This window comes from Somniosus microcephalus, chromosome 6, assembly GCF_052327205.1.
Source record: "Somniosus microcephalus isolate GS21.2 chromosome 6, FLI_Smic_1.0, whole genome shotgun sequence".
Classification (NCBI taxonomy): Eukaryota; Metazoa; Chordata; class Chondrichthyes; order Squaliformes; family Somniosidae; genus Somniosus; species Somniosus microcephalus.
Window position 1 is genome coordinate 265550742 of NC_140992.1, and position 17335 is coordinate 265568076.

General features: G+C 46.2%; 1 protein-coding gene across 3 annotated transcripts in view; it reads right to left on the reverse strand.

Annotated features, from left to right (window-relative positions):
• Positions 1 to 1541: 1541 nt before the first annotated feature.
• Positions 1542 to 17335, reverse strand: part of LOC147116715 (uncharacterized) — a 192771-nt gene continuing 176977 nt past the window's right edge. For 2 of the 3 annotated variants that reach the window (XM_085991836.1, XM_085991834.1), the window contains 2 exons: positions 12006 to 12219; positions 1542 to 2112 (listed from right to left, as the gene is read on the reverse strand). In XM_085991836.1, coding sequence (XP_085847962.1) covers positions 1934 to 2112; positions 12006 to 12219 — 393 coding nt within the window. In that variant the 3' untranslated portion in view covers positions 1542 to 1933. Of the gene's footprint in view, positions 2113 to 9025; positions 9070 to 12005; positions 12220 to 17335 lie in introns of all 3 variants that reach the window. The other variant, XM_085991835.1, reaches the window with a different exon arrangement.

Below are 17335 nucleotides of genomic sequence, written 5' to 3' on the forward strand. Positions count from 1 at the left end.
CTTGAACTGCTGAAGTCCGTGTTGTGAAGGTACTGCTACGGCGCTGTCACGTAGAAATGGCAGGATTTTGACCCAGCGACTATGAAGGAATGGTGATGTATTTCCAAGTCAGGATTGTGCGTGACTTGGAGGGGAACCCATATATTCTCCATCACAAAGAGCATCTACTTCCACGTCCATAACATCATCTGCCTCAGCCCATCTGCTGTTGAAACCCTCGTCCATATCTTTATTTCCCCCAGACTCAACTGTTCAATGCTCTGCCGACCGGCCTCCCATCATCCACCCTCTAAACTTCAGCTCATCTGAAACTCTACTCCCTATTCCATCACTCCTATTCTCACTGACCTATTTTAAATCCTAAATTCTCATCCTTATGTTTAAATCCCTTCATGGTCTTGCCCTCCCTATCTTTAACCTCTGGGAACTTTCCATTCTTCCAATACTGACTTCTTGAGCCTCCTTCTCTCCTTTTGCCCCACCATTGGCAGCGTGCCTTCAGTTGCCTAGGCGCCATATTCTGGAATTCCCTCCTTAAACCCTCCACCTCTCCATTTCCAAATCCTGGCTCATCCACCAAAGCTTTGGTCACCCCTCCCAGTATCTCCTTTGACTTGGTGTTCATTTTTCATTACACCTCTATGAAATGTCTTGGGACATTTTTTTCTACTTAAAAAGGTACTATATAAATGCAAGTTAGTGCTGTTGATGTGCTACACAGCATTTCTATAATGGAAAAATCCCATGCATTGCCAGTGAGCAATCTCCTTATTCAAGTACATAGGGACCCTTGTGAATACCATCCAGAATCCCATGAACTAGTGTACACAAATACACAACTAAACCCTGCCAACCACACCATAACCCCATGATGCTTATTTCTCATAACCTTAAGTCTGATAAATACACCATAAAACTCTTCAACCTTGATCTTCATTGACATCCCATGAGACTCCATTAATTAGATTATCTGGTATTACTAGATATGGTATAATTAGATATACCACAGCAATCTACTTCTTGGAATATTCAAGCTCCTGTGACCAAAATCCCTTAGGAAGAGTCCACAGGATTACTATATAAGGGTGTATAGATTTTTAGAATGCTACTGAATTGTTGTTGATTCATAAGAACATAAGAAATAAGAGCAGGAGTCAGCCATACGGCCCCTCAAGCCTGCTCCACCGTTCAATAAGATCATGGCTGATCATCGACCTTAACTCACTTTCCTGCCCGATCTCCATATCCCTTGATTCCCCGAGAGTCCAAAAATCTATTGATCTCAGCCTTGAATATACTCAAAGACTGAGCACTCACAGCCCTCTGGGGCAGAGAATTCCAAAGATTCACAACCCTCTGAGTGAAAAAATTCCTCCATGTCTCGGTCTTAAATGGCCAACCCCTTATCCTGAGACTATGCCCCCTACTTCTAGACACGCCAGCCAGGGGAAACAACTACTTCATGAGCATCGCAGAGGTCATAATTCAGTGATTCTCAAATAGAGCAATTTTTTAATGAACTAAGCATTGGGAAACTGCTCCCTGTGTCTAGAGATTTATTTATTAGCAAGTGAAATTATAATGTAAACTATGAGAAATTTCATTTTAAGGTTGGTTAAAGCACTTTATGACTGATGCTCTACTGCAACCGAATGTAGGCATGAATGGTTCTTTGGGTGTTCAACAGTCATTTCCTTAGCTTTGGGCTCTTTACCCAAGATGGAGCCTTTGATTTCATTATACCAACATGTTTGTCAAACTCTGCCCCCTTTACTGTAACCACCTCCATCGACAGAGCAAATGACCTCTGCCAACAATCACTCATGAGCCATAAGGTGCCGAGTTCAAAGGATTCTTGCCCGTTTCTCATTCTTGGTCCATCCATGCAGGTCAGATCTCTCTACACCTCGGAGACAATTTACTCCCTGCAGTCTCATTGGAACATGGTCACAGTCAAGCCGTTCAGGCGGAAGTCCTCCGCAAGCTGCTTTGAGTGTCGGATTTTTTGAGAGAGCGCTTCGAAAACGTCGTTTTGGTCAACTGCTGTCGCCATTTTGTAAATAAATTCCTCCAAGGACTCCAAGCCTTTCAGCCCAAAGTTAACTCCACAGCCTGCAAGCAAGCAGAAAAATACATGATGTGCCCACATCAAAGCAAGAGGAAACTGAAACCAATTAACAAAGAGGTACATACAGCACATGGCAATATCCATAAATACAAAACCAGTTCACCAAGCTGTGCAGATCAAACCTTTACGTTAATCAAGATTTTATTCATTGAATGCTACACAATTAATATAACACCTTCACATCCTCAGGACGGCCCAATGCACTTCACAGCCAATAATTGCTTTGCAAGTGTCGTCAATGTAGGCAGATGCAGCAGATAATTTGTGCACAGCAAGGTCCCACAAACGGCAATGAGGTAAATGACTAGGTAATTTGTTTTAGTGTTGGGGAGGATGTAGAGGAGATTTACTAGAATGGTACCAGGGATGAAGGGCTACAGTTACGTGGAGAGACTGGAGAAGCTGAAGGTGTTCTCCTTAGAGCAGAGAAGGTTAAGAGGAGGTTTGATAGAGGTGTTTAAAATCATGAATGGTTTTGATGGAGTAAATAAGGAGGAATGGTTTCCTGTGGCAGAAGGGTCAGTAACCAGAGGACACAGATTTAAGGTGATTGGCAAAAGAACCAGAGGCGACATGAGGAAAGTTTTTTTACGCAGCGAGTTGTTGTGATCTGGAATGCACTGCTTGAAAGAGCGGTGGAAGCAGATTCAATAGTAACATTCAAATGAGAATTGGATAAATACTTGAAGAAAAAACAATACAGGGTTATGGGGAAAGAGCAGGGGACTGGAAATAATTGGATAGCTGTAACAAAGAGCTGGCACAGGCACGATGGGCCAAATGGCCTCCTTCTCTGCTGTATGACTATAGTGATGTTGTCTGAGGGATAAATATTGGCCAGAACTCCTCTGCTCTTCTTTGAAAAAAAAAGTGCCATGGGAACTTTTATGTCCACCTGATTAGACAGACGGAGCCTCAGCTTAACACTTCAGCGAAAGGCCAGCACCTTAGATTGTGCAGTCTTCCCGGGGTACTGTACTGAGGTTTCATTCTGGATCATGTGCTTAAACTGGTTCACTAATGTCCAGCAGGGAAGGAAACCTGCCGTCCTTACCTGGTCTGGCCTATATGTGACTCCAGTCCCACATCTATGTGATTGACTCTTAACTTCCCTCTGAAGTGGCCTATCCCCACATCAGCAGGACAACTAAAGCTGGTCAAAGTGCACACCCAGAGAATGAATTAAAAAAAAAACTTTTAAGAATAAAAACAAAATACTGCAGATGCTGGAAATCTGAAATAAAAACAGAAAATGCTGGCAATACTCAGGTGGTCAGGCAGAATCAGTATCCTTTTGTCTCTTAATCTCTCCTGCCTTCCACCCTATCACAGACCTTCCCTTTTGTTCTTTCCTCCCCTCCCCCCTTTCCCAGCCCCTGCACTTGATTAAAAACCTGTTCCATCTCATAACTTTTTCCCAGTTCTGACGAAAGGTCATCGACCTGAAACGTGAACTCTGTTTCTCTCTCCACAGATGCTGCCTGATCTGCTGAGTGTTTCCAGCATTTTCAAGCTTTGAAGAATAGTTTAGACAGGTGGTTCAAAGGAAAAGAGGAGCAAGGGATATGGAAAGAGGGCGGGCACATGGGATTACAACTACTGCTCATGCTAACACCAACACAGAGTGCTTGGGTTGTTTCTGTTGTAATTTACATGTAACTCTATGTTTTCACCTTCACCACTCCAGAGACTTGAACACAAAATCTAGGCTGACACTCCAGTGCAGTGCTGAGGGAGTGCTGCACTGTCGGAGGTGCCGTCTTTCAGATGAGACGTTAAACCGAGGCCCTGTCTGCTCTCTCAGGTGGAGGTAAAAGATCCCATGGCATTATTTCGAAGGAGAGCAGGGGAGTTCTCCCCGGTGTCCTGGTCAATATGTATTCCTCAGCCAACATAACAAAAACAGATTATCTGGTCGTTGTCACATCGCTGTTTATGGGACCTTGCTGTGCGCAAACTGACTGTCGCATTTCCCACATTGCAACAGTGACTACACTTCAAAAGTACTTCCTGAGGTCGTGAAAGGCACTATATAAATGCAAGCCCTCTTTCTTTCTTACTGTGTGCGTGAATAAGAATTGCCAATCTTAGTAAAGAGTCTACCACCATTGCTTCATTTTGTTCTCTCACACTTGATGTTCTTCCCACAGCTTTGTGGAAACCCGATATACGGGCCTGACAGTTGCTTGAAATGAAAATAAATAGATACATGCTGGGGCCCCGTTTGAAATGATATTTGAGATGACCAAACCAAGTGAATAGACAAAAGGTTGCAAGTGCGTGGAGATAAATTAAAATAAACAGGGCTCCGCTTTCACTGGTCAGTTGAGCCTAGTTTTAAAAATCCCTTCTTTTCTATTCAGGCTATATGCCGAGGGCCAACCCTTCCTGTGATATTTGAGCGATTACACTGAACGTGCTCCACAACATCAGGGGTGCTGCAATCACGGTACAAAAAGGAGCAATAATTCTGCGCTACACCCCAAGCTTCAATAATAGAAACTGAAATTCCAGCACAGTGGGAAGCCATTGGTCCCACCTCATGTGCTCCTAGAATTATAAAAATTTACAGCACAGGAGGCAGCCATTCGGCCCATCGTTTCTGTGCTAGCCGAAAAAGAGCTATCCAGCCTAACCCCACTTTCCAGCTCTTGGTCTGTAGCCTTGTAGGTTACAGCACTTTAAGTGTATATCCTTTATATGCACTCTATCTAGGCCCCTCATAATTTTATACACCCCAATTAAATCTCCCCTCAGCATCCTCGGTTCCAAATAAGAAGTAAAAAGCTAACTCTACATTGGAACTGCTTTCTATATTTCCATTTCCCCAGTTTCTTCCCTGTACCCTTTAATATTTTATCTTCTTCAAAAGATATTATCTAATTCCATCTTAATTGCTCTCTTGTTTCAGTAGTCATATGTGGTAATGTATTTCATATTGTCACAACTTTTGCATGAATTTCCTTTCTCGCCTAGATAACACCCTGGAATGGTTAGCACATTGGTTCAATTGGTCTCACATTCACATTTCTGTATGGGATTAAAATAGGGCTGATGTTATGCGCCTCACAAGAGTTAGCTCAACCTGCTTTGAGCCCCAAGGCTAGAATTGATGTGGTCTGTGTGGTTTCTGGAGCTTGACTCCTGGCCAGTCTCCCACGTTCTACCCTCCATAAACTTGAGGTCATCTAAAACTCTGCTACCCGTGTCCTAACTTGTCCCAAGTCCCAAGACTAGTCGCCCCTGTGCTCGTTGACCTACATTGGCTCCCGGTTAAGCAACCCCTTGATTTTAACGTTCTCATCCTTGTTTTCAAATCCCTCCATGGCCTCGCCCCTCCCCATCTCTGTAATCTTCTCCAGCCCCACAACCCTCCGAGATATCCGCGCTCTTCTAATTCTGGCCTCTTGAGCATCCCTGATTTTAATCGCTCCACCCTTGGTGGCCGTGCCTTCTGCTGCTAAGGCCCTAAGCTCTGGAATTCCCTCCGTAAGCCTCTCTGCCTCTCCTCCTTTGTGACACTCCTTAAAACCGACCTCTTTGACCAAGAGGATTTGAGTATAAGAGTAAAGATGTCTTACTGCAATTATATAGGACCCTGGTGAGACCACACCTGCAGTATTGTGTACAGTTTTGGTCTCCTTACTGGGGAGAGAGTGGGAATATGGTATTGAGATAGAAGATCAGCCATGATCATACTGAATGGCGGGGCAGGCTCAAAGGGCAGAATGGCCTACTCCTGCTCCTATTTTTCTTTTTCTATGTTTTCTATGTTCCCTAAGGAAGGATATACTTGTCATAGAGGGAGTGCAACGAAGGTTCACCAGACTGATTCCTGGAATGGGGGGATTGTCCTATGAGGAGAGATTGAGGAGACTAGGCCTATATTCTCTGGAGTTTAGAAGAATGAGAGGTGATCTCATTGAAACATACAACATTCTTACAGAGCTCGACAGGGTAGATGCAGGGAGGATATTTCCCCTGGCTGGGGAATCTAGAACCAGGAGTCACAGTCTCAGAATAAGGGGTCGGCCATTTAGGACTGAGATGAGGAGAAATTTCTTCACTCAGGGTGGTGAATCTTTGGAATTCTCTACCCCAGAAGGCTGTAGATGATCAGTCATTAAATATATTCAAGACAGAGATCAATAGATTTTTTGATATTAAGGGCATCAAGGGATATGGGGATAGTGCTGGAAAGTGGAGTTGAGGTCGAAGATCAGCCATGATCTTACTGAATGGTGGAGCAGGCTCAATGGGCCGAATGGTCTACTCCTGTTCCTATTTCTTATGTCATCTGCCCAAACGGTGGCATAGTGGTTAGCACTGTTGCCTCACAGCGCCAGGGACCCGGGTTCAAATCTGGCCTCGGGCGACTGTCTGTGTGGAGTTTGCACATTCTCCGTGTCTGCGTGGGTTTCCTCCGGGTGCTCCGGTTTCCTCCCACAGTCCAAAGATGTGCAGGTTAGGTTGATTTGGCTATGATAAATTGACCCTTAGTGTTAGGGGATTAAATACGTGGGGTTACGGGGATAGGGTGGGATATGTGTCGGTGCAGGCTCGATGGGCCGAAATGGCCTCTATCTGCACTGTGGTGATTCTGTGAGTGTCAAAATTTGTTTTACAACGCCCCTGTGAAGCACCTTGGGATGTTTTACTATGTTAAACGGGCTATATAAATGCAAGTTGTTGTTGTTGTTGACTTAAATGATGGAGTGGGCTGCGTCTGGTGAATTTCCCTTGCTACATCTGCTTCAGCAAGTCCCCCTCAACTTGCCCACGCCCAGCACCCCATGACGGTTTGGTTGCTAATCTCACCAACCAAGTGTACGACTCCCCTCCACAGGCCAGGAAGATTCCAGGTTCAATCTCTGGTCTATGCTGATCTCCAGGAGAACAGTATGACTGTTACAATTGGTATCGGTGCCCCCAAGTTAGGGAAAGGGAGAGAGGTAAATAAAGCTGAACTCCCAATCCTGATTACTATTAAGAGATTCTTTTTCAAAATTAGAAATGATTGGTTGTCATGGTAAGCAGCTCAACAACATTCTCTTTCTAGCCTTATGTATAAAGATTCACTCAGTGAATTCCACAGATGAGCGGGTTGACTTATGAGGAAAAGTTGAGCCTATACTTGTTGGAATTTAGAAGAATGAGAGGTGATCTTATTGAAACATACAAGATACTGAGGGGGCTCGACAAGGTAGATGCAGAGAGGATGTTTCTCCTCGTGGGGAAATCTAGAACTCGGGGGCATAGTTTCAGAATAAAGGGTCGCCCTTTTAGAACTGAGATGAGGAGGAATTTCTTCTCTCAGAGGGTCGTAAATCTGTGGAATTCTCTGCCCCAGAGAGCGGTGGAGGCTGGGTCATTAAATACATTTAAGGTGGAGATAGACAGATTTTTGCGAGATAAGGGAGTGAAGGATTATGGGGCGCGGGCAGGGAAGTGGCTTTGAGCCCAAGATCAGCCATGATCTTATTGAATGGCAGAGCAGGCTCGAGGGGCCAAGTGGCCTATTCCTGCTCCTATTTCTTATGTTCTAATTAATGAGAGAAAAGCCTATGCCTGTAAAACGAAAATGTAATATTCTGTCACTATGAAAATTCCACGTGAATTTTTGCAATTAAAGGTCGGGGAGACCAGCAATCATTTCCTCATATGGCAGCAGTTTATCTAAATATCTAATGGGTTTACAGCCAATCATCCATTGTAATTGTGTATAAGACCTTTCAAGGGAGACAAATGTAGAAAGATTGATCCTTGTAAAAAGCGGTTCTGAAGCTACCATTGGAAAATATTGATCTGGCACTCAACATCTTACACAAGACATGACTGTAGTGCAGCAACAAGCCCAGCTTTATAACACAAGTAACAAGAAGGCCGGTCCTTCCCGCATCAGAGCCCTGTAGCTACTTACGGAGTTGCCGTAACCTAGCGATGCTAACAAGCCTTGGGGTAACACTGACTCCGAGAACCATTTCTGGTGAAATAGAGCGTGTATTTTTCAGAACGCCTTTGTGAAGTTGTTATATCATCACTAACACGTAGCAAGCAGAGGAAATCTCACCCTTGATACCCTTTGGAGAAGAGGTTAGTTAAGTCAATTAATCACTTGAAAGGGTGGTGGATACCGATTCAATAATAACTTTCAAAAGGGAATTGGATATATACTTGGAGAAGAAAAAATATTGCATGGCTATAGGGAAAAGAGCAGGAGTGTGGGATTAATTGGATAGCTCTTTCAAAGAGCAAGCACAGGCACAATAGGCTAAATGGTCTTGCTCTGTGCTGTACCATTCTATGAAATCTTATTAAATATGGGCCCAGAAATTGAGCTACTTCCAGCCATCCGTTAGCACTGGAATCCTGGTGAAAAATGGCGACCGCCACTCTAACGCCATCCTCTGGCACGGGACTCGGCGGCCGCCATTTAGGCGAGGGCCTTAGAGCTGCCGATAACACCGTTGGCTCTGGAGATGCAAATGGGGAAGAGAGTGACATCAGTCGGTGTGCAACTTTACGTCACGCTCTGCGAACTTTGACATTAGCGCTGGGTCCTGAGCTCGGTCTGAAAAGCGAACGTGCAGCAGACTGACAGATGATGTCAGCATTTCTTAAAGGGACCCACACATCTTTCCGGTAAGCAGCATCCATGGAGAGAGAAACAAAGTTTATGTCTCAGGTCGAAATGTTGCCTGATCTGCTGAGTATTTCAAGCATTTTATGCTTTTATTTCAGATTTACAGCATCCGCTCGCAGAGGGAAGAGGAAGACACAGAAGAGGAGGAAGCAACCCAGACAGCCGCTTTCTGGTCGGGATGGAATCATCCGCCTGCGGTACAAGTGACCACAACCCCAATTCCCGTCCCTTTCAACATTAGTCCCACAACTTACCGTCCCTCTGTTATTGACCATTACACGTCCTCTTGGTCACAATGCTGAAATAAAAGCAACGACAAAGCAAGCTTTCCAATCCAACTTTATACATCTATCCGTCCAATATGACATCAAGAAATCAACTCATCACCCTTATGCATTCCCTTAGTGACTGTTTTATATGTGCCTTTGCCTATCCTACTGATGTCGCAGGCTACTCCAGTGGCTGCAGCATGGCTGGTGCAAGGCTGCTGCCTTTCAGTGGGGGACACTGCAAATGACCTTGCTGACTGACTTTGAGGAGCTGGTGGCTGGAAGTGTGAAATCGAGTAACTGTGTTTCTTCTTCATCATCACTCTCCTCTCCCTCTTCTTGGTCACCCACTGGCTGGGCAGGCTGCATTTCTTGGGTGTGTGTCATGAGGAAGGCACAAGGGTGAAGTTGTGGTGAGGGGAAGGCAGGAAAGCAAGAGGTGCATGCCAGAAGGAGGATAACATATGCGGATACCCACATTTTGTATCCTTTCAGCCCTGCCACTGGCCAAGGGCTCAGCTATGCCCCTGCCAAGAATGGCTGGCGGCATCTCCTCCAAGAGGGTGAGGTGAAAGTAGGAATGGGAGATGTGCCTAGTCTATGGTATAGATTGTTGATAGGTGAGTGGCGGGGGGGGGGGGGGGGAAGACAGGTGGGGAGTCGGTGGGGAGTCGTGCAGTGTATGAAGCTAGTGGTGCAGTTGGTAGGAGATGGCTTTTGAAGATGCATTCACTGATCTTGGCTTTTGAAGATGCATTCACTGATCTTGACCACTGGTCTGAGGTCATGAAGCTTCTTTGGGCACTGAAGCCAGGTCGTGGTGGGGCGGGGGGTGGGGGGTGACACTGCTGGCCTAGTCCCGCCTCGTTCTTTCTGGCGGGCCTCCTGGCCCCTGTGGGTAGAGGACCTCTCTAGCAGTGTTAACCCCCCCGTACAAAGCTGGAGTGTTATGCGCAAGACCCTGGGTGCCTCTTCACTGGCTTGCGGAGCCATTTGTGTTAGTGCTGAAGCACTTTTAGCATTTTCTTTTTTTTTTTTTTTAGGTGCGGAAGACAACTCAGCTTTAAGAGCTGTAGACTCCCATTGGGGGATCTTTTTAATTTTTTCCCCCCCCAGAAGTTAGTTGAGCTGTAAGGGCTAAAAACTGTCTAGTTTTACATGATTTTTATTTTTTTCATTTTGGAAGGCAGTTCCCCTTTAAGGGACCAAATTGCTTACTGAAGTGACAGGCTTGCTTTAAGAGGAGGCTGTTCTTGCTGCAATGACGCGCTATGGCCATGCTACATTGGGGCCTCCTGCCGAGACGAACGCCACCAGAATGGCTTTGCATGGTAAGTTTAACGCTGGGCTAATGTTATTTAGCCACTAGCGCCAATTTACCGGACCTGTCAATGCCACCATATTCGGCAGTCGTCAACACCCAGCAGGTTTTTACCGATATCGAATTTTTGGCCATGGTTCTTTGTGAATGTGAAGTCTACGCTGATGAAACCAAAATGTAATATTCTGTTACTATGAAACTGCCATTAAAAATTACCGGGGTGGGGAGACCACCAATTATTTCCTCCTATTGCAACAGTTTCATCTTAAAGTCTAATAATTTAAGTCAATCATCCATTGAACACCTGAACCACCTTCATTACTTCTATAGTGTTCACATTTGGAAAACATGTCATTCTTCTACACAACGCTTGTAACATCGTGCAAGATAGAAGCTTCACTGAACAGGATCCAGACCCATAACTTGCAGTGCTTTAGACTTTTATTCTAAATGACCATCTTAGTGTACTGTTCATAAAGGTCTCGGTAACTCAAATGTCACTAAGAGGCTGACTCAAGAGCAGTCACTGATATTTAGGAGGTGGTGGGGCGGGTGGAGTTCCGGATGGGAAATCTGGAAGTATGGGTTTCCCGGAAGTTCTGTGAAACTAACAGCGGGACGTATTTTAAATCTTTTCACCCCGACAGCCAGCCTGATTGACCGGTGTCAGGCAGGAAAGCCTACGGCACGAAGCTGCAGCTGGGGAGCAGAGACGAGGGAGGGAGAGATTGCGGGGAGAGGGGAGATCATGGTTGGGGGTTGGGGTGGGGGGTGAGGAAAGAGAGCATGGAGGTTGGGGAGTGGGGGGGAGGGAAAAGAGTTGGAAGTCATGGAGGTGGGTGGGGGGGGTGGTTGGCCAATTGCAGGCAGGAAAGCAAGTAAGCTTGTTGGGCCAGGGGAAGAAACACTCCTGCTCCTCCTGGCCCACAAGTAGTGCCGTGAATGCACTTACCTGATGGATCCGGCCCTTCATGCCTCCTTTAACCTGCCGGGTTTCCCAAGGCCTGGGAAACCTAGCTGAAATAGGTAAAAACTAAAAAGCCTATTACAAAAGAGGCATAGCCTCCTTAACAGATTTTACTGACTGACCCGCCTCCTGAGAGCAGATTGGTCGGCCCCACCCCCCCGATCCGCCTCCATTAAAACCGGAAGTGGGCAGGTTGGGGTCGGGTTTGAGATTTTACATCTCACCCGACCCAAACCCACCCATTTTTGAGGGTTAAAATCCCCTCCTCACCCAGTGAGTCAGGCATTGGCAATGTTCCTGTACCTGACCCAAGTAGGGTCTTTTTTTCACATTTGGTCCAAGGATGGTACAGGTCAGCAGGCCATTTGATTGTTTGGAGCAGAGCAATATAGCCAAGCCCAATCCTGCCCTCAAGCACTATCCACATTTTACAGACAGACGGGCTCACTGGATGAACCCTGGACTAGTGAGATGGGGAAAGGGGTAAATCAGTCCGAGCCTGAGCCAACTATAGAGCTCTAAGTGCGTCTGCTAAGGTCGACTAACTCAGCAGAGACTTGGGGATTGTCCCCGGGATATCTGGCTGTGTATTGACCAACAGAATCACTGGGAAGTTATACAAACACTTATAAAAAGGATTTCCCCTTCATTGTACAGTTACCTCTTCATCTCTTTACCTGTGTCAAAGTTTAAGACTCTAGCTGCTTCTCCCTCTATGGTGACCACAACATTATCTCCTTCGATGTAGGCCGCCGTGACCCTCCTGTGTGACAGCATGATCTCAAATAGTCTTCGGCTGCACTGCAGGAGGTGGATTGTCAAGTCATTCACCCTGGGCTCTATATCTGTTTTGTACGCATTGAAAGATTGATGAAATATATTCTTCATTATCTGCAAGAAGGAAGAGAGCATTTTGTTTGTGAGATTTATCTCTCAGTAGAACCTCCTATGGATCTACAGGTGAGAACATCAGCCTGCACCAGGGCAGCTTACAGGAAAATCCCGACAAAATTATTTCCACAGTGGTAGCCGTCTACAGCAGTGGTTCCCACAATATGGCTCAAGGACCACTTGCAAGCCAACTATTTCCCACCCACGGCCCTTGTGAATCTCCGCTTGGCTTTGGGTTATCACCAGTGTCAAGATTGTGTGATTCGCTTGTCATTTTAATTCTCTGCTCCATTCCCACTCTGTCCTCGGCCTCCTACACTGTTCCAATGAAGCTCAATGGAAGCTCGAGGAACAGCACCTCATCTTTCGATTAGGCACTTTACAGTTTTCCGGACTCAACATGGAGTTCAACAATTACAGATCGTGACCACCCCTCCCCATTTTCCCCCAGACAGCAGTTCCTGGTAATGATTCTGCTTTTGTCATTTTCAACTCATCTTTTATTTTCTATTGTCCCATTACCAGCCCCCTTTTGCCTCGCACCATCATCCCTTTTGTCAATTAATCTCTCCTGCCTTCTACCCTATCACAGATCTTCCCTTTTGTTCTTTCCTCCCCTCCCCACTCTCCCTGCCCCTTGCACTTGCTTAAAATCTAACTTTTTCCAGTTCTGATGAAAGGTCACCGACCTGAAACGTTAACTTGGTTTCTCTCTCCACAGATGCTGCCTAACCTGCTGAGTGTTTCCAGCATTTTCTCTTTTTATTTGTGATTTAGCGATATTCCATCCTCTTCTCTTGCTCCTCCCCAACACCATCAGGAGACGGGGCTGCCTTGTAACCACTGCACAAGTGATTCCCCGCCATGCCGAGGCTGGAATCAGGATGCGGGCCGTCGCACTGTGGTCAACATGTCGGAGCCTGCCTGAGAATCGCCTTCTGGCAGGCCACCGCTTGGGATTGTGATCCTCAACAAAATACTGAGTACAGGAAACTCTCGTTTAAACGGCACCTAAATATCCGGAATTCTCTATTAACCGGCTAAATTCAGGAGTAGGTTCAGGTAAGTTTTACTGTATATTAGTTGCCGTGTAACCGGGGTTCCTGCACCTGTGGCTCTGTAACGGGGCTCTCGTACCTTGGTAGGTATACATCTCTGTTATCCGGAATTTTTAATCAACCGACACCATCCCGGTCCTGTAGGTGCCGGATACCAAAGAGTTTCCTGTACAATAGTGCAGTGGTTCGGGTACTGGACCAACAACCCAGAGATTGAAAGTACAACAAAGCAACCTCGGCGAAGTGTGAAACTGAATTCAATAAATCTGTTCATTTGTCAGGATACAAAAAAGATAACCATGAAAGCTGCCAGGTTGTCCTAAAAACCCAACTAGTTCACTATTGTCCTTCCAAAAAAATGCTTGCATTCATATAGCGCCTTTCGTGACCTCAGGACAACCCACAGACAATGAAGTACTTCACCACCCCCCGAAATGTAATCACTGTTGTAATGTAGGAAACGTGACAGCAAATAACAGCAATGCGATAATGACCAGATAATCTGTTTTTTTTTTTTTTTTTAAAGTGATGTTGATTGAGAGATAAATATTGGCCAGGACACTAGGGAGAACTCCCCTGCTCTTTTTCAAAATAGTGCCACGTGATCTTTTACATCCACTTGAAAGCGTGCATTACAGGGCCTCGGTTTAACGTCTCATCCGAAAGACGGCACACTGCAGCACCTCCTCAGCATTGCGCTAGAGTGTCAACCTAGATTTTTGTGCTCAAATCTTTGGAGTGGGACTTGAACCCACAACCTTCTGACTCATCGGCCAGGGTGCTACCCTCTGAGCCACGACTGACACAAAGAAGGGGACCTGCAACAACTCCCCCAGACTGACCTCTGGGTAACTCTGGTCCACACTGTGTGGTTGACTCAATGCAAAGACAATTGCTACAAGAAGGCAGTGGCAAACCAGTGACACCTTTATACTTGTATTGGAGGCAGTTCAGAGACGATTCACACTGTAATGATCAGTAACATGTCATTCTAGAATGGTACACTAGGTGGACTCGAGGTGTTTGGCGCCTTCCCGGATGCTTCTCCTCCACTTTGTGCGGTCTTGGGCCAGGGATTCCCAGGTGTCGGTGGGGATGTTACACTTTTTCAACGAGGCTTTGAGGGTGTCCTTGAAGTGTTTCCTCTGCCCACCTGGGACTCTCTTGCCGTGCCGGAGCTCCGAGTAGAGCACTTGTTTTGGGAGTCTCATATCGGGCATTAAATACATTTAAGATGGAGATAGATTTTTACAAGATAAGGGAGTGAAGGGTTATGGGGAGTGGGCAGGGAAGTGGCTTTGAGCCCAAGATCAGCCATGATCTTATTGAATGGCGGAGCAGGCTCGAGGGGCCAAGTGGCCTATTCTTGCTCCTATTTCTTATGTTCTTATGTTCTGAGGGCGCTCCGGGATTTTCCACATCCAGAGAGCAAACAAAATTATAGAGACATACAGGCACAGGACATCACACTGCCGTAGCGTGTCCTGTTATTTTCTATCAATATGAATTTGAGAAGCGACTCGAAGGTGGCGCACAGCTGTCTGGAAGAGATGGGAGCTGAATGAAAAAATAAAATTAAAAACGGAGGCTTTGAATTTTAGCAGGGGTTGTCCCAATCATAAAATTCGGTGGCAGATCAGTGGAATATCCGGGGAAATGGCCCAGGGCCAGAAAGTGTACACTGGGAAGACTATGTGGTTTCAAAATGCATCTGAAAATTATGGAAGGGAGTTTATTTATTTATTTAAAGTTTAATTTTAGTTTCTATATATAATTTTGATCAAAGATAAGGCACACCCAGGCTGCTTTTGAACATGCCCGAGTGAGTTGGCAGATGATGAGTGCTTCTTTATATCCCTTTAGGACACAAGAATCTAATCTCATCATTGCGTGGCAATCAAAGATACATTATGATCCTAAGATAAAGAAAAGACACCATTTGTTGTGAAGGGATCCATTGCAAACTGTATGTTCCCTGGCAGTAGCATTAGTATTCCGAGCTGTTCCATTACCAAAGCAGCTATTACAACCGCTCAGAATGTGCCACTTAGTTGGCAGTGATGGCAACATGCCACCAGCAGATTGACACTGCCATGAATGAAAGCCCTTCAGTGTGAATACAACAGCAGACTATAATTATAGGGGACACCATTCCCATTAACCGCAAGAGTCTAGAAGTGACATCTGGCCCACCTTCTGCTGCTTCTCTGTAAATGTCTTAAAATTGCACCGAAAACTAGGGATGGGTAGGTGGATGAATACTGTCTTCAGTTTCAGATTTTTAAAAAATTAATTCCTGGGATGTGGGCGTCGCTGGCAAGGCCAGCATTTATTGCCCATCCCTAATTGCCCTCGAGAAGGTAGTGGTGAGCCACCTTTTTGACCCGCTGCAGTCCGTGTGGTGAAGGTACTCCCACAGTGCTTTACGGAGGGAGTTCCAGGGTTTTGACCCAGCGATGATGAAGAAACGGCCGATATATTTCCAAGTCAGGATGGTGTGTGGCTTGGAAGGTAACTTGGAGTTGGTGGTCTTCCCATGCGCTTGCTGCCCTTGTCCTTCTAGGTGGTAAAGTTTGCGGGTTTGGAAGGTGCTGTTGAAGGAGCCTTGGCGAGTTGCTGCAGTGCATCTTGTAGATGGTACACACTGCAGCCACAGTACGCCAGTGGTGGAGGGAGTGGATGTTTCAGGTGGTGGATGGGGTGCCAATCAATTGGACTGCTTTGTCCTGGATGGTGTCGAACTTCTTGAGTGTTGTTGGAGTTGCACTCATCCAGGCAAGTGGAGAGTATTCCATCACACTCCTTACTTGTGCCTTGTAGATGATGAAAAGGCTTTGGGAAGTCAGGAGGTGAGGCACTCGCCACAGAATACCCAGCCTCTGACCTGCTCTTGTTGCCACAGTATTTATGTGGCTGGTTCAGATAAGTTTCTGGTAAATATTACCACCAGGATCTAGATGGTGAGTGAATTCAGCAATTGCAATGCTGTTGAATATCAATGGGCAGTGGTTAGACTCTCGCTGGTTGAAGGTCATTCATCACAGACGCAGGACATCGCTGCAGGAGTTCCTCAGGGCAATCACAGAATCACAGAAACCCCACAGTGCAGATAGAGGCCATTTCGGCCCATCGAGCCTGCACCGACACATATCCCACCCGATCCCCGTAACCCCTACACAACACATATCCCACCCTATCCCCGTAACCCCACGTATTTAATCCCCCTAACACTAAGGGTCAATTTATCATAGCCAATCAACCTAACCCGCACATCTTTAGACTGTGGGAGGAAACCGGAGCACCCGGAGGAAACCCACGCAAACACGGGGAGAATGTGCAAACTCCACACAGACAGTCACTTGAGGCCGGATTCGAACCCGGGTCCCTGGCACTGTGAGGCAACAGTGCTAACCACTATGCCACCATCCTAGGCCCAACCATCTTCAGCTGTTTCATCGATGACCTTCCCTCCAACATAAGGTCAGAAATGGGAATGTTCGCTGATGACTGCACAGTGTTCAGTGCCATTCACAACTCCTCAGATAATGAAGCAGTCGATGCCCGCATGCAACAAGACCTGGAAGACATTCAGGCTTGGGCTGATAAGTGGAAGGTAACATTCGCGCCACACAAGTGCCAGGCAATGACTATCTCCAACTAGCGAAAGTCTAACGACCGCCCCTTGACATTCAACGGCATTACCATCGCCGAATCCCCCATCATCAACATCCTGGGGGTCAGCATTGACCAGAAACTTAACTGGACCAGCCACATAAATACTGTGGCAACAAGAGCACGTCAGAGGCTAAGCAGTCTGTGGTGAATGTCTCACCTCCTGACTCCCCAAAGCCTTTCCACCATCTACAAGGCACAAGTAAGGAGTGTGATGGAATACTCACCACTTGCCTGGATGTGTGCAGCTCGAACAACACTCAAGAAGCTCGACACCATCTAGGTAAAAGCAACCTGCTTGATTGGCACCCCATCCACCACCTTAAACATTCACGCCCCCCACCACCGGCGCACCGTGGCTGCAGTGTGTACCATCTACAAGATGC